The 21,030-nt window shown below is 38.9% G+C and overlaps 1 protein-coding gene across 1 annotated transcript; it reads left to right on the top strand.

The window, feature by feature from the left end:
* Window positions 1-5,570: 5,570 nt before the first annotated feature.
* Window positions 5,571-21,004, top strand: LOC129400868 (olfactory receptor 1J4-like). The gene is made up of 3 exons (XM_055124080.1): window positions 5,571-6,480; window positions 13,396-13,526; window positions 20,948-21,004. The coding sequence occupies exons 1-3, from the start codon at window positions 5,571-5,573 to the stop codon at window positions 21,002-21,004; spliced, it is 1,098 nt and encodes a 365-aa protein (XP_054980055.1).
* The last annotated feature ends 26 nt before the right edge of the window (window positions 21,005-21,030 follow it).

Genomic DNA, 21,030 nt, shown 5'->3' with positions numbered 1-21,030 from the left:
TAAATAATGTACTATTCCATTACTTTTTCACAGGTCTTCAGATTTTTTTTAATGTTAGAGTATATTGATCCTTCCATATTTTTTGTTCTACACATACATACAAATGAAATGATGCTTCACATTTTTTGTGTGTTTCACTTTTTTACCTAGGATTTTTCTTATTCACATAATATAATATTCCACTGTTAGATAAAAATACACTTTATGTTTTTATAATTTCTTTTTGCTTTAGTGTTTTGCTTTTATGAGTATACTCCTTTATACATAGTGACATATTGCACGCATGAAAAGTATGTATAAATTATATTCACAGAAGACTGTTAGTAGGCATGTATATATTTAACATAACTATTACAGCTAAACTCTTTACAGAGTTTTCTTGAGAATACAATCTAAAAAGACCCCATACTGTAAATTATAACTATATGGCTTCTGGAAAATGCAACCATAGAAAGAGTCGAAAGATCAGTGGTTGCCTCAGATACAGATAGAGAAAGTTGAATACATAAAGAGAATATTTAGATCAGTGACACTATTTTGTATGATCCTATGACTATAGGTACATATCAATATACATTTTTCAAAACCTGAATTCCATAAAAGACAAAGTGTGAACTCTAATGTAAACTATAAACTGTTATTAATAATACATCAGTATCTGTGTCATTAGAACATGTACAATTTGGACTAATATGTTAATAATGGGAGAACAGGTGAGGTGGGTAAAAGATATGAAAATTTTGAACTCAACTTTTGAAAGAAAGATTAAAAATGTAATCATATTAATTACTGTAGTAAAAGCTTTGGACAAGATCCAAAACTAATTAATGCTAAAAGCCCTCAAAAAAAATAGGTGTGGGAAATGCCCTCCTCAAGATAGTACTGGCCATCTTTAACAAATTGATAGCCAGTATGATTTTTAATATGAAAAGCTGAAATAAAAGCATTTCCTCTGAGATCAAGTACAAGCAAAGAAGTTTCTTAATTTTCATCCAATTAGCATTAGGAGTGCTAGCAAACGCACAAAGGTTAAAAAAAGAAATCTAAGGAAAAATTGGAAAAGAAGTCAAATTACCACTATTTGCAGATGTCATGATTATATATACATATGAATCATAAAGAGTCCAATAAAGAACTCTCAGAAACAATTTAATACAGAAATGTAGTCAGCTAAAAATTCAACACACAAAAATATGTTTTATGCCTATGTGCAAATAATGAAGATGAAGCTATCAAAGAGTCTAATACATTCAAAATGTGTCCAAAAATATCCAGTGCCTAGGAGTCAAATTCATAAAAGAAGTGAGAGACCTATATCATGAAAACTCAAAGTCACTTTTGGAAGAGACCTTAGAAAATGAAAAATTATTCCTTGTTCATATATTGGAGGAATTACTATTGTCAAAATGATCATCCTAACTCAACTATTATGTAGATTCGATGCAATTCCTGTCCAAATTCCAGTGATATTCTTCAAGGACTTAAAATACGAAACAATGAAGGTAATGAAGGTTGTATGGAATGACGAAACAACAGAATAGGGACTGGAGAGATAGTACAGTGGGTAGAGTGCTGTTGCCTTGCATGTGGCCAATCTGGGTTCACCCTGGAACCACATATCCCAACCTTATCCGGACCCAACCTGATTCCATGAGTGTTCCTTACGTGCAGAGCCAAGAGTGAGCCATGAGCACCACTGGGTGTGCCACCCCCACAAAAAAGACCACTCTAGTAGCCAAAGCCATACTGAGATATAAGAAGCTGGGTGATATCTCTATATAACTGAAACTATATTATAAACCTATGATAATCAAAATAGCACTGGTTCTGTTATAAGGACAGATTCTAACCCTACCAATGGGTTAGAATTGAGTACCCAAAGAAAAAAACCCAAATCTGTGGTCATATAATTTTCAACAAAGGAGCTGTATATATTAAGTGGAATAAAGATATCCTGTTTAGCAAGTGGTATTGGGAAAAGTGAAAACCACATGTTAAAAAATGAAGTTGAATCCGTATCTCACAATTTATACAAGTGGATCACAGACCTTGAGATCAGACCAAAATTTATCAAATATACTGTGGAAAAATACGGCCAGAATACTCCAAGAGTTATATCACAAGGTCTTTTCAATGACATGATTTTACTCGTAAAGGCAACAATAGCAAAAATAAATAAATGGAACTACATCAAATTAAAGAGCTTCTTCATGGGGAAAAAAAACCAAAGGCTAACGCTATATGACAGTCAGCTGAATGGGAGAGAATATTTGCACTCAGCACACCACACAAAGTGTTAAATTCAGGATATCTACAGCACTCACAAAGATCAACAACAACAACAATAAAATCCAAAAACCTTATCAAATATGGAGAGAGAAGACAGACACTTCTATAAATGAGACCTATAGATGACTAGTAGATGTAGATAAAAGTGCATCTAATGTTATCTGTGAAATCTAAAACATGATTATGTGACAGTGAGCCATCATCTCACAGCAGTGAGAAGGAAATGCATTTTTTAAAAGTGAAAAACAATCTGTATTGTCAGGGAACTTGGTGGAAAAGAAAAACTCATTTATCACTGGTGAAACTGTTGTCTGGTTGGGCCCTTGTGGAAACAGTATGGAGATTTATTAGAACTGAACTGAACTTCCATATGACCCAGAAATTCCACTAGCTTCCATCTAGAGTGATGAAGATAGGAAGCAAGGGAGAAGGATGGTAAAGCGATGCAGTGTACTCAAATCTTGCATCTAGCAAATTCATTCACAACTAACTCAAATAAAAATCGTCCTGAAACTTCCTTTGTTTTCATATTAAAGCTAATTATTCAGGGGTGGTATCACTGTATCACACTGTATCACTGTCATGCCATTGCTCATCGATTTGCTCAAGCGGGCACCAGTAACATCTCCATTCATCCCTGTCCCATTCAGGGGAATCAGGCCCATTATTGTTACTGTTTTTGGCATATCAAGTTCGCCACAAGTAGTTTGCGAGGCGCTGCACTGTGAGATTTTGCATCGCTCTCTTCCAGGAGCTTTGTTTTACAGTCTCAAGATCTTGGCTGTTGATGAGATTACATGGCACTGGGGGCAGTTTGTGGGTGTGACTGCCAATCTACTGACAAACTGGGGATCTGGGGGGAGGAGGCGCAGTCCTAATCTGAGCAGGCTTAGAGATCTCAGCCACGGGTCCCGCATGCCTGGGTTCCTCTGTCGGTTCCTTCATGCATGAGGCACATCCAAGCATGTGAAGAGTGGTCTTGAACATGGTTGGGTTTGGGAGGTTGTCGGTTGCTGGGGCTCTGCTTGGGGCGAGGAAGGAAACTGAACCCAACCCCTCTGAAGGGGTCCTAGTGAAGACAGCCTGGTACGGGGGCAGGGGGTTCTGGAGTGGTATCAACGGAAATGGTAACATAATATACTTACCCTGAAAAGAATACATTCTTCAAATTAAAATCTCTCGAAAGAGTTAAATTGGTCATTTTCTGACTTTTCTAAAACTTTGGGATCAAAGAAGTGAAAAACAAGAACATTTGCAAGTCATATACTAAATAAAAATAAAAATAGAGTGACTTGGGGCTGGAGGAATAACAGAGGGGGTAAGGCGCTTGCCTTGCACCCAGCCAACCCAGGTTCGATTCCCAGCATCCCATATGGTCCCCTGTGCACCGCTGGTAGTGATTCCTAAGTGCAGAGCCAGGAGTAACCCCTGTGCATCGCCTGGTGTGACCCAAAAAAGCAATATATATATATATATATATATATATATATATATATATATATATATATATTGACTTGAAGAGAGTTACAGGGGTTAGGGTGTACATCTAGCCCATGCCTGACCCAAACTCAATCCCCTCTGGGATTCTAGAGTCTCTGGACATGACCCCAGAGACCCTGAGCACTGCAGTCGGGGCCCTGGTAGTCTCCGGCACCGCAGGGCCTGAGTAGCACTACAGTCCTGAGCCCTGGCTTGGAACTGTCAACTCTGTCCAACCAGACTCCTGAGCATCACTAAGGACGACACATTTGTTTTGTTTTGTTTTTTTAATTATAATTTTTTTCACTCATACGAATAGTTATTTTTCCAGTCTAATATAATGACTCTGCATGTTATCATCTCATATTCATGTTTTCATCTCATCACTATTAAAAATAAACTAATTTTAGTGCATTTCTCCCCAGGGCCTCAGGAATGAATCTCCAACAATCCCACAGTGTTTCACAATGCGTATCCATGGACAGTAAAAGAGGCACGTTCTCTCTTTTTAAACAATTAATCAACTAAATAATTAACTAACTTTATTTATTTATTTATTTGTATCTCACCATGAGATACAGTTATGAAGCTTTCATGTTTGAGTTGCAATTGTAAAATGATGGAACACCCATCCATCCAGCCTTGCACATTTTTCATCACCAATATCCCTAGTATCTGCCCCCTTTCCAGCCCTCCCCTTACCTCTGTGGCAGACAATTTCCCCCATACTCTCTCTCTCCTTTCGGGCATTATGGTTCACAATACAGATACTGAGAGGCCATCACATTTGGTTCTTTATCTACTGTCAGCACACATGTGCCATCCCGAACAATCCCTCCAACCATGATTAACTTAGCGATCCCTTCCCTATTCCAGCTGCCTTCTCCCCCAGCTCATGTGGAGCAATATTCCTGGCCCTTGTATCTACTGTACTTGGGTGTCAGTCTCATATTATAATATTTTATATGAAGAGGCACATTCTCAATCAAGATGCCCTCATTTTTTCAGTAGAGTAGAAAAAGCTTGTTTAGACCATCATTGCCATATCTGGGGAAAAGAGTTCTGTGAATTTCCCCTGATGATTAAAAAATGAATAATGTTAAATTGGTAGATTTCAGCTCAAAGCCTAAAATAGTAGGTTACAAAGAATTATGGGGCTCGAGCTGAAAATATAATATTCAATGAATTGCTTCCCCAATACCCTAGTATACATCAGAAATGCTTTTGAAAGCACCAAGCTCACAGCAATATGAACTTTATATCACCTTTCTCCAAAGATGAATTCTCTGTGGCTTCCACAACAACCAGTTCTCCAAGGGAACCAGAGGGAACCAAATGATTATTCCCTCAGCCTGTGTCTAATTTGGAGTCAAAATGGGGATTTATCCCCCAGGTTGTTTCCATGGCTCTAAAGTTAGAGACGACACTGATTGTTCAGAAGTTGTAAGCAAGTGTACCTAAATAAATGTATCTTAATTGGTTTTGAGCTGATGCTGCTCTCTAAGCTCTCTAAGCTGACAAAGCATCTCTAAGACTCTTAGATGCTCCATCAACTTCACTGGACTCTGGAGAGATATGGGAGGATTTTCTGAGCCTAAGAACTGAAGGTACAATATACTCATGAGTTATTGCCTTTAACTAGAGGGAAAATGTTTTTTTATGTTAACTTGTTATACAGAATTTCAAAATAATAGCTTTTAGGTTAAAATTCACAGACTTGTCTAAAACTATGTTCTGTTATATATTTCTCATCTTTCAGATTATAATCTATTTTTTTCTCCAAGAAATGAGAAGACCATGAGATGGACAATCAGAGCTGTGCATCCGAGTTCCTCCTCTTGGGGCTCCCCAGCTGGACAGAGAAACAGGACCTATATTATGCCCTTTTCCTATCCATGTACCTGACCACAGTGCTGGGGAACCTGCTCATCATCCTGCTCATCAGGCTGGACTCCCGCCTCCACACCCCCATGTACTTCTTCCTCAGCCACCTGGCTCTCACTGACGTCTCTTTCTCTTCAGTGATAGCCCCAAAGATGCTCTTCAATATGCAGACACAGAGCCAATCCATCTCTTATGCTGGTTGTGTTTCCCAGATGTATTTCTTTGTATTTTTTGGAGATATTGACAGCCTCCTTCTCACCTCTATGGCCTATGACAGGTACGTGGCCATCTGTCACCCCCTCCACTACACCACCATCATGAGTCAGAACCTGTGTATCCTGCTGGTCACTGTGTCCTGGGTTCTATCCTGTGCTAGTGCCCTTTCCCATACCCTGCTTCTGATCCGGCTCTCTTTCTGTGGAGACTATGTTGTCCCCCACTTCTTCTGTGACCTCTCTGCCTTACTTAAGCTGTCCACCTCAGACACCACAGTCAATGACCTGGCTATCTTCACTGTGGGCACAGTCGTGATCACTGTACCGTTCATATGCATCCTGGTCTCTTACGGTCGCATTGGGGCCACCATCCTGAAGACCCCCTCTGCAAAGGGAATATTCAAAGCCTTTTCCACATGTGGGTCACACCTCACTGTAGTTTCTCTCTACTATGGGTCAATTATTGGACTCTACTTTTTTCCCTCATCCAATCACTCTAATAACAAGGATGTCATAGTTGCTATATTGTACACCTTTGTTACTCCCATGTTGAACCCTTTTATCTACAGCCTGAGGAATCGAGATATGAAAGGAGCACTAAGAAACATTTTCAGTAGAGCAATATTTCCACCACAGTGAGAATTTTATGTACTGTAACTTTATATAAGGTCTACACCTTCCTGCACAAGCAACAGGAAGGTTATTTCTTTCCTGAATTATTGTTCCTTAGTAATAAACCTAGTATGGCAATCTTTCATCCATTATGCTTTAGTTTTCATATGGTCTTTATTTAGTATTCTTATTTTTGCGTGATAAAAAATGCTTCTTAAATACATACATTTCAGGGAACTGTAGAGTTAGTATAATGGGTAGGGCATTTGCCTTGCATGGGGCATGAGGCTGCCTTGATCTCCAGCATCCCATATGGTCCTCCCAGCACTGCCAACTGCCAGGAGTAACCCCTGAGCACTGTGTATGAATTTATATATATATATGTGTGTGTGTGTGTGTGTGTGTGTGTGTGTGTGTGTGTGTGTATGTGTGTGTATGTGTATCTGTGTCAAATAAATCGTCCTAAGATTTTTCCTTTCACATTGCTTCCCTTGACCTACAATCTTTTTAATTTTGTAGATAGATTTTTCAATTACATTTATATGGATATTTATTTTGTTGGGAAGTTTATTATCTAATTATTTATTTTAGTTAACCCGTATTTATCTTGCCAAGATTTTCTTTTGCAAAACATCAACAACGCTTTCCTATAGTTTAGTGTGGGGGCATTTACAGGGGTTGTTGCCCAGATATATTCGTAGTGATGGTGATAGGATACATTATCTTTTCTTAATTTGAGTGGGCTTTGCCAAGCATTGAATTGATATAGTTTGTGGAAAAACATCTCAGGATTCACCTAGGCAACTACCTGACACATCATGAATAATTTCAGATTAAAAATCATTTCACTCCGAATTTTTAAGCTTTATTTCATTGTCATTGAATCTATGATGCGGCAATTGCCTGGTTTGTAATTTTGCAGGGGTGAGGAAAGGCAAAATTGGGCCACACCTGGCAGTGCTCAGAGCTTACCCTTGGCTCTGTGCTCAGGGATCACTCCTGTAAGGCTCAGTTGGTCATATGAATAGTGGGGATCAAACCTAGGTCGACAGCATGCAAGGCAAGTGACCTATTCACTGTACAATTGCTCTCACACTGTGTATGTAATCAAGAGAAATGTCTCTTCCCTCTCGGGAAGCTACTGGAAACTTCTCAATGATCCTAATATACTAAAATTCCTTTAGAAAGTGCTATGGTATGTGTGTGGAATAATTTATCATGTTGACTTTCTGTATGAATTTTTAACTTCATACATTTTTTTAATTTGTGGACTTGAAAAATAAGTCCCAGGATAATGAAATTGTAGGATTGCTGCAGACAACTGGTGGTGAACTCAAACTCTTTTGGGTCCCTTTGTGTCTGAGGAAGGCTAAATGGTTCAGGTACTAGAGTGAGAGATGGGATTTTAAAGTCACTTTCCAATTGTGATGCGATTGATGGTGATCATTCCATGCCTAAACGGGGGGGTCAGCCTTTCAAGATATGAGGTTATATTCATAGGAATAGGTAGCATGGTAGCACTGTCGTCCGTTTGCTCATTAATTTGCTCAAGCAGGCACCAGTAATTTCTCCATTGTGGGACTTGTTGTTAATGTTTTTGGCGTATCGATATGCCACAGATAACTTGCAAGGCTCTTTCATGGGGCCGGGATATTCTCCGGAGCTTGCCAGGCTCTCCTAGAGGGACAGAGGGATCGAACCTGGGTCAGCCACATGCAAAGAAAAAGTTCCACTGTGCTATCGCATAGGAATATAGGAAGAAATAATATCAAGAAGTTCAGGTAGGAATTCAGGATAGTTTAGATTGTATTAAAATATCGGGCCGGAGCGATAGCACAGCGGGTAGGGCGTTTGCCTTGCACTCGGCCGACCCGGGTTCGATCCCCGGCATCCCATATGGTCCCCCAAGCACCGCCAGGAGTAACTCCTGAGTGCAAAGCCAGGAGTAACCTCTGAGCATCGCTGGGTGTGACCCAAAAAGCAAAAAAAAAAAAAATATACATACATACATATACACTTCTGCCCATGCTACATGAATATAGAATATTATGTCTCTCTTCAGCTCTTGGGAACTTATTTCTGCTCAAAGAAAACACAAAAAAATGGCATTATCATATGGCAATAATGTGACAAATACATTCCTCTTATTATTATTTTTAACCTGATTAATTGGTAAAGAGAAGGAAGATCATTTTCAGAGAGGCAATTTAAATTTGCCTATCCCCTAAACTAGCAATATAGGGTGTGAATATGGGACTCAAAGTACATATGTGAGATAAAATCCTAAATTTGTTAAGTAACAAATATTTTACAAACTCGAGAAATAATTTCACATTTAGTGAAGTTTATTCAAATGTTTGTAAATATTGAAAAACTTCTAAACAATATAGCTAACATTAAGAATATAGTGTAATTAAAAATTTGTGAATATATTTAGATAAATAATATGCTAATGTATAATATATAATAAATTTGACATAGTCACACTTCAAAGAATAGAACCAAAAATTTTTCATTCACAGTGATTCTCTCACTTAGGGTTAATTAGTATAAAACAAATACTATTTCTATGTCCCCTTTTCCCCTCCTCATCAGTATCTTTGTCTTTGTCTCTTCTTGGAAGTATGCAGTACTTTTGTTATATTTAATATTTTTAGCATTCTTATACTTTTCTTAAAAAGTTTTAAAAAGAAAAATATTGGTGTATATTGATATTTCCATTTTTTTCCATCTGCTTGTAGTCTAGCATTTTCTTTGTGAAATTTATCCATGTTATACAAAACAAGTTATCTTTACTCTTTTCCATGGTTGACTTTTGTTTTTCAGTCATTTACATTTATAAGCAATGTTTCTTATACTAATTCTTAGTCATCATCAGATCTATTGAAATCTGAAAAATATGTTGAATTTTATACACAGAAGAATAATTACTGGGTTGTATGTATGTATATATTGAACTTAAATTTTATTGCTAAGCTCTTCTCTAATACTCTTATGAAGGCAGTTTGAAAAGCCTGAAAATACCAAGTAGATGATATTCTGGAACTGCAGAGACAGCAGAGAAAACATTGGTTTCCAGGGTTCAGAGATAAAGGTTGAGAGAGATGAATAAACAGAGCAAAGGAAAATTTGGGGCCAATAAAACTATTTTGTATGATCTTATGACTAGAAAAACATACATTTAGCAAAACCTGAGCTCAGTAAAATATTAAAAGTAAACTCTAAAGGAAACTATAAACTTTTTTTGATAAAATATCAAAATAGCTAAATTGCAATAAATATGCAATATTAATGGAATATATTAATCAGGGGAAAACAGGTGAGGGTGGGTAAAGCATATAAAGAAATGCATTTTTTATAAACATAAAACTTATTTAAAAAAGGATGTCTATTTTTTTTTATTTAAAAAATATTCGCAATTGTTTGGGTAATAAGGTTACAATAGTGCTCATTTCTTACACTGATGTGCAAAGTTGCTTCCTATCACACCGCAGAAGTGTCCATGACTCTCTCCACATCCCTTTGTTCCTCTGGTCCTGCCTATCTTCTCTTTCTTCTTCCCCCATTATTTGTTAAGTCACAGTTTGGGTTTCAGTGCGTGCTATAACCTTCCTTAGCACCATCCTTGTGCTCGAGATCCACCACTTAAGTTCCGGTCTTATTTCCTGGCAACCTATTCCTTCATCTCACCCCTTCCCACCAAACCTGGCACTCTCGGGTCTGTACAGTAGTATTTAAGGTTCATTCTAGATTGATATTGTCCCTAGCCTTGATTTCCTCCTCTACATACCAAAGATAAATGAAACCATCCTGCATTTGTCCTTATGCCTTTGGTTTATCACACTCAGCATGATACTTTCCATGAATGAATTTTTTCTTTTCCTAGTGGCTATGTAGTATTTTGGGCTGGAGCGATAGTACAGCGGGTAGGGCATTTGCCTTACACGTGGCCGACTCGGGTTCGATTCCTCCATCCCACTCGGAGAGCCAGCAAACTACCAAGAGTATCCCACCCACATGGCAGAGCCTGGCAACCTACATGTGGCATATTCAATATGCCAAAAACAGTAACAACAAGTCTCACAATGGAGATGTTACCGGTGCCTGCTGGAGCAAATCAATGAACAATTGGATGACAGTGCTACAGTGCTACATAGTATTTCACTGTATGTACATAACCACAACTTATTTTATCCATCTTCTTTTCTTTTTTCTTTTTCGTGAAGTAAGATGGTTTTTATTGAAACAAACTTAGAAAGGGGAGAGAGAGAGAAGGTAATATACAATTTCTCCAACTTGTCTTGGCCTGGAGTCCCTGCATACACAAAAGTTAATCAGGGTGCTGCCTCAGGGAAGGCCTTGTACTTATTAAACCCTTCATCTTCTTCTGGAAAGCTTTAGAGTCCCCTGTAGCGTCTCCTTTTCTGAGGAGTTCACCCTTCTCAGGTTGGGACCTTGGTTTCTGCCTCTAGGTAAAGGCTCAACCTCTCCAAAGAGAACTGGATTTGCATCTCAAAAAGGATATGTTCTTTATCCCTCTGGGCAGGGAAAACTCTCAGGCCTGCAGTTTACTAATCTAAATATTTCAGCTGAACAGTTTGTGGCCCTGATGCCTCCTAACAGTGACAGCAACTGCTCTAAAGTCAGAGGAGATCACAAAACTCACTCTAGGACAAACTGTTAGAAGTACAGACTTTTTTTTCTTTCTTTTTTTTTCAATTTCGGAACCCTGTGCCGAGTTTTTTTTTTCTTTTTTCAAAAAATTTTTTGATTGAATCAACATGAGAACAGTTACAAAGCTTTCAGGTTTAAGTCTCAGTCATACAATGACTCAGTCATACAAAGTCTCAGTCATACAAAATCTCAGTCATACTAAGTCATACAAAGTCTCAGTCATACAAAGTCATACAAAGTCTCAGTCATACAAAGTCATACAAAGTCTCAGTCATACAAAGTCTCAGTCAAACAAACACCCATCCCTTCAGCAGTGCACATGTTCCACCACTAAGAACTCCAGTATACCCCATTCCCATCCCCCACTCTGCCTGTGTGGCAGATGATTTTCACTTTACTCTTTGATTACTGAAAATCCACTATTATTATTTGAAATTTTCCCCCAACAATCAGACCTGCCAAAAAGGCATCATTTAATAATTTGCTTTCTATTGCTGGTAATGAAGAATATATGAGCTTGGACTTCTGGTATTTTAGTAATTAAGTCCAGAGAGAATTCTGCCAGGCCGCTGGGTTCTGAATTTGTTTGTGTGCCTCTGGGATCATGGCCATTCAGGAGCGGAGGAGCCGTTTGTGGGCGGCCGCTTGGGGTCTCATCTGGGTGGGGGGCAGTGTCAGTACCGCCCCCCCCCCCATGCACGCCCTGTCGCTGCAAACTCATACCTCCTTCCAATGGGCTCTGAATGATGGCAGTCACCATGCCACTGCCACCGAAAGGAAAGCTGAGGGACAAAAACCTTTTCCCTGCTGGGTCGGCACAGGGCCGTGGCTCAGTACACAGTCTAGAGGGATTTCTGCAAGAAGCCGCTGTTTTCTGAACTTGGTTTGTGTGCCTCTGGGGCTCTCTCTATAGATTTGGGCATTATATTTTGCTTGGATATTCAACACCACCATTCAAGCCTGCCTTCTAGGAGCAGATACTAGATCATCTATTTTCCATTGCTCACTTTGTATATTTTACACTGCCAAGTAGTTCGGGGAAACAGTCCTGGTCCCCACATACCAAAGCCATAAGTTTTTAGAAGTTCAGTGTGACCGGGATTCCATCTGGAGAAGAAGAGTATTTTTTTCTTAATGAATCACAGTGAGACAAAGTTACAGACTACAAACTTATATGGTTATATTTCAGTCATACAATGATCGAGTACCCATCCCTCCACCAGTGCCCATTCTCCACCAACAATGTCCCCAGTATCCCTCCTACCACTCCCACCCCTTCCCACCCCCTGCCTCTGTGGCAGGCACATTCCCTTTTACTCTCTCTCTCCTTTTGGGTGTTATGGTTTGCAATACAGGTACTAAGCAACCATCATATTTGGTCCACAGTCTACTTTCAGCACGCATCTCCCATCCCAAGCGAGCCCTCTAAGCGTCATTCACTTAGTGGTCCCTTCTCTATCCCCGTTTCCTTTTCCCCCCAGCAGTGAGGCGGGCATCCAAGCCATGGAGCTCTTAATCAAGTTCAGGGTGTGTAGAAAATAAAAGGACTTCAGAAAAAGGATGATACCAATTATTTCTAATATGAAAATGACCTTGAAATGACCTTGATTTTTTCCCCCCTTGACACCATTTTTTCCAAATTTGACACAAAATATATAGTTTTGTGGTTTTCTTCATTTGTTCCCACATGTTTCTCTTAACATTATTCTTGGGTGTGTGTACTTCTTAGTGTATACTTGCCTACTGTAAATAAATCTAAGTCACACTTTCTATGTAGACATTAGTGCTTGCATACAATGAATTGCATTTTAGCTTTAAAATAAATAAATAAAATTCTGATAGCTGGGAGATAAAGTACCAAAAGTACAGTAGACTCTGCAGGAGTAAAATTTAGGATTTGTCAAACCCTTAATCCAGCAACCATCATTTCCCTCCCTGAGGAAACCTGCGAAAAGTAAAGATCACGTGTGCACAAGGGTAAGATAAGTCCATGCAAGGGGTCTAGTTTAAAAGATACCCTCTTGGATAATCCAGAGGACACTTGGTTTTCCATGTTCATGCTGCATTATCAAAGGAAAAGGGATGTATAACGGCTGAAAATAGTCCTCGAAGGCTGGAGAAGAAATTTCTGAGCTGTTGAAAGCAATGCAGGCCCCCAGAGAAATTGCAGCTATGCACTGCAGGGGCCTTCAAAAAGGAGATACCGAAGCAATTAAAGGACGTAGCCAAGCAGATGCTATAGCTAAGAAGATCTCACTTAATTCCTGTTTAACTATGGGACTGAAATTTTACCAGAGCAGACTTTTATTGAACCAGAATACTCTGAGAACAGGAACGGGCATTGCAAAAATTTTTTCAAACGGCCCGACTTGGGTAATATCAGTTCTGTTTTCAGAGTTCAGGGGTCTGTATTCATTAGACATTATCTATTCCCCCACTTTGCTGCTTAATATACTACCTATAAATTATATCATTGGCCATATGTCATTATCCCTCTGATATAAGCACTGTAGCACTGTAACACTGTCATCCCATTGTTCATCGATTTGCTCCAGTGGGCACAAGTTACATCTCCATTGTGAGACTTGTTAGAGTTTTTGGCATATCTAATATTCCACTGGTAGCTTGCCAGACTCTGCCATGTGGGCGGGATACTCTAGGTACCTTGCCGGGCTCTCTGGGAGGAACAGGTGAATCGAACCCATGTTGGCCACGTACAAGGTAATCTCCCTACCCGCTGTGCTATTGCTCCAGTACCAGTACAGTACGCTGAAATAGGGTATTTCCCAAAATTTGCACCTGAGGATAACTTTATACGTCTTTCCCACATCTTATTCAAGTCTTATTCGTGATGATCAGCACCTGCCTTTTTAAAAACTATGCTTAATTTGTATATATGTAACTAAGAAAAGTGATCTTCCTTTCAAAATAACTTAAGGTTTAAATATATCATAACACTATTGGTGAACTTCTCTGGGTATTTTAAACAGAGGTTGTTAACCTCAAGGACTTTTGAAAGGTGAGAACATTTATGAATCATCCAGTGATTGGAGTTGCTACAAGTACTTAGTGGACAGAGACTTTGAATTAGTCCAGATGAATACCTAATACAATATATCCATATTCAAAGCCTCAAGAATACTCCCACTAAAAAAGTACACCCCTACCTGCCATTGATTTGCTCAAGCAGGCACCAGTAACATCTCCATTGTGAGAGTTGTTACTGTTTTTGGCATATTGAATACACCACGACTAACTTGCCAGGCTCTGCCATGCAGGCAGGATACTATCAGTAGCTTGCCAGGCTCTCTGAGAGAAATGGAGGAATTGAACCCGAGTTGGCCGTGTGCAAGGCAAATGCCCTACATGCTGTGCTATCTCTTCATTCTCACACACACATATATATTTATATTATACACACACACACACACACACGTATATATGTTTTATCTGGTGAATTCTTGTCTCTCTCACAAAAAGATTTTTAAAAGAAAAGGTAGGAGAGAAGAAGCTGCCACCTGGGAAGAGGAGGCAACGGAAGCAGAGAGGGTGGATGGTTATGTGACATTTTTCCCAAATTACACCTTACAAATTCATTCTTGATCCAACTCAAATTATAAATTCTCCTGAAACTTCTTCTATTTTGGACTTAAAGCTAGCTACTACACTTACATGTTATCAGGAGTAACAGTAAGGATCCTAATATATACCTACCCTAACAAAGAATTATGAAAAATAAAATGTCTGAAAACTCTGTGAAACTTTCATATCCTGATTCTTCTAAAAACTTGGCAACAATGAGTGGTGAAATTCAGGAACACTTGGAGATAAAATACAGGATCACAGAACTTCAAAGGCAGGGAGATAAACAGGAGTTATCTGGTTACAACCCACTGTACAACATGACCTGCAAAACATCTCTGGGTATAAAACCCCGAAGACCCAAAAAAATGTCAGGTAGTCTAGTTTGTGCCTAATGGCTCAGTGACTAACACCAAATTATTGACCCTACAGTACATCCCTAACAGTAGCCCTCAGTGCCCACTTGGGACTGCTTGGGAGGAAATTTTTTTAAATAATTTAATTATCGAATTTCAAATTCTTATAAATTGTTACTTCTCCCATTTAACTGAATGATTACTACTACATGTATTATATTACACATAACTACTTGCATGTAATATATTACTATTACTGTAAAAAACTAAAGCACGACAACGGGCATGTGCACTTGCGGGCTCTCCGGGCAGCTCTGTCTCACCGCCCGCGTTCGGTGCTCTGGAACCGCTGTGTATGGGCTGGATCGGGACGGCCGGTGGTCAAGGACAGGCGAAGGAAGAACGAGGACCAAGCTGGATGCTGATTAGTTACTGTTTATTCAATCTTCCATCTTTCTCATCTCCCGCACTCCCACCTCCATCCTCTCTCTGGATCAACTGCAGTCTCTCTGGATGCCCTGTCTCTCTGTCTCTCTCCCTATTTGTCTCTCCCACCTTGCCCTCTAGGCTACACCCAGCCAGGTAGCAAAATCAACATAAGAAAGCCCTTCCTGAGGGCAGCCAGGTTCAAAGGAAACACTACCTAAGGGCATTACAAAGCCCTTCCTGACTCTTAAGGTGTTTTTCTCCTTTCCTTTGTCCAAACACTTAGTAACATCTTAATACTAGTTATTTTTATATGGACATAGCAAGAGATGCATTGAGGCTTGCAAGGCAGGTCCCTGGCAACATCTTGCCACAGACTCAGACTACAGCACTCAGGCCAGATTAATCATTCCTAACCCTAGCAGGGTCCAAATCTAGTTATCACTGTTTGGATCATGACAACATTTGTCCATGACCAAGAGTTTAAGATTAGGCACTTTGGCCAGGCCCATCTCGTTGCCAGGGTAGCACACAACTCACTGCTTGCCCTGGGTTCGTCTCGTCCCTCGGCGGGACCCTACTTTTGGGGGTGCTAGGAAGTAAGGGCAGTTGAGGTTTAGGTCAAGAGAACAGATGCTCAGGAGGAAAATATCATGTAGAGTCAAATGACTCCCAGATTACAAAACATAGCATTTGCTAAGTCTTCCTGTGTCCATACAGAAAGGACATGGCTCTGAATAAACTATGCAAAGGACTCAAGGAGAAGAGAAAAATATTTACAAGTCAACAGGACACTAAGAAAGAAGTTACAAATAAAAAAGAGGAATGGGAGCATGGTAATGGGAGTAACCCTATAAACCTAAACTACCTGAGGCTAGTTTTCCTACATATTACTATTACCTGTGCAGGTATTTTGCCCTTCACTGGAAATCACTTGTATCACTTGTCATCCCATTGATCTCCAATTTGCTCGAGCTGGCGCCAGTAACGTCTCCATCCATCCCTGTAGTATGTCCCAAAGAGGAATCAAAAGAGCTATTCTAAGAGTGTCAGGTTTCACTCAAGTGAGAGAAGGAATCCGGAGTTCCCACCTCCATTGATGGTCAAGAATCAGGGACTCTGACTCGTTTGCCAAGGCATTAAAAATCAGATGGTCTGGACATGTAATGTGATTCAGAGACCACCGCTGGACTAGAGCTGTTACCGACTGAATTCCACGGGATGTCAAAAGACAGCTATACGCCCACCAATGAGATGGTCAGACTTCTTCATCAAAACCCTGAACGAAGGGTTTGAGGCTCTTCCTGTTCCTGGAGCGAACAGATATCATTGGGCTACACTAGCTCACTGGAAAATACTAAGTCTTTTTCTTTTTTCTCTTTTTTTTTTCTTGTTGGGGGCGGGGGGGTCACACATAGGAGTGCAAGACAAGCACACTACCTGCTGTACTATGACTCCAGCCCCTCAAGTCTTTTTAGAGCTTATCTCTGCAAAGGCCTCAAAAACAATTCTCAATAATTTCCATAGTGTTGACATGCATGGTATGCACCCCAAAAAAGAGGCACATTCTTTTATAATGTTCTTGGTTTGTGTAGACAACAGAAGTGCTTGCTTAGACAACTGAATCAATATCAGAGAACAGAGATTCACCCCGGAAGATTAACCAAAAATAAAGCTAAAATGAAACATTTCAACCTAATGCCAAAAATACATGGTTTGAAAAAGTTAGTGAGTAGGAATGACAAGCTCAGGAATCCTTAAAAACCTCCATTGTAGGAGGTTTTTAAGGATTTACTCCACAGCAGTAATATTTAGTGAAACACAAACTTCCTAGAAGCTTTGGGTTGAATCATCTTTGCTCCAAGGAGGAATTCTCTATTGCCTGCTATCAACAAACGGTTCTTCTCCAAGGGAACTAAAGGGAATGAAGTAACAATTTCCCAACTCTGTGACTAATTTGGAATCCGAGTGGGGAGTTGTTCCCCAGGGTCCTCTCCATGCTTGTGCAGTCAGTGCCCACACTGATCATCCAAGAGTTGTAAGCCAGTGTACACCGTTATATTTATCTTAAGTTTGAACTGAAAATTCTTCTTCCTAGTGCAATGCATCTTTGAAACTCTTAGGGGCTTAATCTGCTGCATTGTATTCTGTGTCTTCTAGAGAAAAATGGAAGGAACTGGCATGCACATTAGCTGAAGGTATTATGTGTTCATCACTTGAGAGGCAGTGAAAGAAAAGAAATCCCTTCAGCAGTGAGATTTCACGGGTGAATGTGTCTGATGAGCATGTGTGTGTATGTGTGTCCTGTGTGTGCTATTGTGTTCTAGCAGAGTTATATGTCGGTACAAAGAATAATATGTTATCATGTGAAATGATGTATTTTGGTTAAGCCTCTAATTTTTGGAAAAAATAGGAGATATTCTTTTGTCTTTCAGTCTCCAATGTTTTGGTTGGTTTATTTCCCTCTGTATTTTCTCCCGAAGTTGTAATTATATTCATCTCTACATCTATAGCTCACATTAAATTTTATACCTAAATTGCCACAATAGCCACTTAGCATGATTCTTGCTAACATCCCTGCTTTGTTATAGTGTTTCATACAACGTAACCAACACAAAATTTAAAATTTGTTTTTCACAACTTGACTTAAACCTTTCTGTGGGTGTTTTAGCACTCAGAATAAGGTTAAAACTTTTTATTTTAAAGCATGAAATTTGCTTATACCTGAATCCATCCGTGTATCTCCATGATACAAGGGAGAGTACCCTCTGAGTGAAATCAGTCAGAGGAGAGGGACAGACATAGAACGCTGGCATTTGTGGCTTCTTCACCAACTTAGCTTGTTTAATAATATAAAATTCAATACTTTGTATTTTAAAAAGGTATTAATTCACTAATTCAAAATAATTCAAAGTTTTGAATGTATATCATCCAATGTTATTTGAAAGAATTTATCCTAATAAGATATGTGTAATAGTAATAATGTCATATAAATAATATTATTAATAAAGTTTTTCTGGAAAGGGCAAAATAATAAAAACCTAAATATCTGTCAGTCACTTAGCTGGAAGGATCTGATTCATGGCAATGACTAGTAACACTGAACATGATTTTTCACTTAGTGAACTAAATAATTTAGAAACTGATATTTAATTCAAATCAAAAGAATTATTGTTAAGCTCCCAAATTGATGATTATTCCTATAGGGATGATATTTCATTTCCTTTCCTAAATATTTTGTTTATGTTCCAATGGTGAAATGTAAATGTAACCTATTTTGAGAGAAAGAGATGATACCAAAGGCAAGTATGACCAAAACATTAAAAAAAATTAGGAATCATTTGTATAAAAAATAGTGTTGGCCCTATGAAAAAAAATGAGGCTCTATTCCGTAAATTATATGGGAAAGATAGATGCAAAGAACTTAGTCTGGACATTTACAGGATCTGAGTAAAATAAAATTCAGAAATATTCTGGCAAAAAGTAATAAAAGAAAAACATTTTTAACCACATTTCAAAAAAATAAATTCTTTAGGAAGAATAATGGTCAAAAGGAATACTATACAGCTGTAAGAAAGGATTTAATCTTGAAGCTTGTTGCGACTTCGATCCAACTGTAATATATCATATTAAAGTTGCTCATAGGAAAAATGACAGTCATTGAATTATATAGCTCATATGTGGTATATCACTGTATCACTTTATTACTGTCATCCCATTGCTCATCGATTTGCTCGAGCGGGCACCAGTAAGATCTCCATTGTGAGACTTGTTGTTACTGTGTTTGGTATATCGAATACAACACGGGTAGCTTGCCAGGCTCTGCCTTGAGGACAGGATACTCTTGGTAGCTTGCAGGGCTTTCCGAGAAGGGCAGAGGGTTCAAACCTGGGTCAGCCTTGTGCAAGTCAAACGTCCTACTCATTGTGCTATTGTTCTAGCCCCTGTGGTATATAGAAAAACAAAATAAGAAAATATTATCGAACAGACACTGGGTCTTGGATTAGAAAATGAAGATTTCTAAATAGGAGAATTGAGGTGGGAAGGAATGATGAAGCAAACTAGAAAGAACAATTTTGGTGTCTGTATTTTGTTTATGGTATGATGCATATATTTTACATAAGAACCATAAATTCTAATACTATTGCAAACATGTTATGAAAGTTACTATAATAAAAATAATTAAATTTAGAACAAAAATAATTTTTTTTAATTTATTTATTTTTAATTAGAGAATCACCGTGAGGGTACAGTTACAGATTTATACACTTTTGTGCTTATACTTCCCTCATACAAAGTTCGGGAACCCATCCCTTCACCAGTGCCCATTCTCCACCACCCGTAAACCCAGTGTCCCTCCCACCCTCCCCAATCCCATCTCCCCCCCCACCCCACCCTGCCACTGTGGCAAGGCATTCCCTTCTGTTCTCTCTCTCTAATTAGCTGTTGTGGTTTGCAATAAAGGTGTTGAGTGGCCTCTGTGCTCAGTCTCTAGCCCTCATTCAGCCCGCAACTCCCTTCCCCCACATGGCCTTCGACTACAATGTAGTTGGTGATCGCTTCTCTGACTTGACCTTTCCCCGGAACGTGAGGCCAGCCTCGAAGCCATGGAGTCAACCTCCTGGTACCTATTTCTACAGTTCTTGGGTGTTAGTCTCCCACTCTGTTATTCTATATACCATAGATGAGTGCAATCTTTCTATGTCTGTCTCTCTCTTTCTGACTCATTTCACTCAGCATGAAACTTTTCATGCCCATCCACTTAACTACAAAATTCTTGACCTCCTTTTTTCTAACAGCTGCATAGTATTCCATTGTATAGATGTACCAAAGTTTCCTCAACCAGTCATCCTAGAACAAAAATAATTTTTAAAATGGTAAATAAAAAAGAAAGAACACTGGTGGTCTAAAAATGTTTAGGAGAGAGAAAGAAATCACTTAAAGGAAAGACTATAGAAATGCATTATACGTTCAACACCATTATGTTATTAACTTAAATTTTGGTTTCTACTATTTTTTTCTAAATCAGTTATATAGAATGCTCCACTAAGGCTCCAAGTACTGATTTTTGGGTGATCCTTTGCGTTGTCTTATGTCAGTCAACGCCCTGGAAGAAAATCATTATCAAAAACATTTATAAAATGTCTGTAATATAGTACCCAAGTTTTATTATTGACAAAACCCTCAATTTGTTTTGTGGATAGGTGAGATTATTCTGTATTTGTCCTTCTGCCTCTGATTCATTTTGCTCCACATACTACCCTCCAATTCCATCCATGTTTTTATGAAGTATGTAACTTTAAAATGGAACAATTATTTAATAGGTAGTTGACATATCTTGGCCATTTCATTTCCTAATTTCAGATTTTGGTGAAAACTCTGAGATTTCTTATGTTTGGACCTGATATGATGTGATATCTATCCTGATAGTTCATGGTTTCTGCTTATGAGATTGTGTTCATTCTGAATGGTCACATAATATCTTGATGACAGATGATAAGTTACCCATTTCG

This window comes from Sorex araneus, chromosome 1 (genome assembly GCF_027595985.1).
Source record: "Sorex araneus isolate mSorAra2 chromosome 1, mSorAra2.pri, whole genome shotgun sequence".
Lineage (NCBI taxonomy): Eukaryota > Metazoa > Chordata > Mammalia > Eulipotyphla > Soricidae > Sorex > Sorex araneus.
The sequence above is the reverse complement of the archived record's forward strand: the minus strand, read 5'-3'. Positions and strand labels throughout refer to the sequence as shown.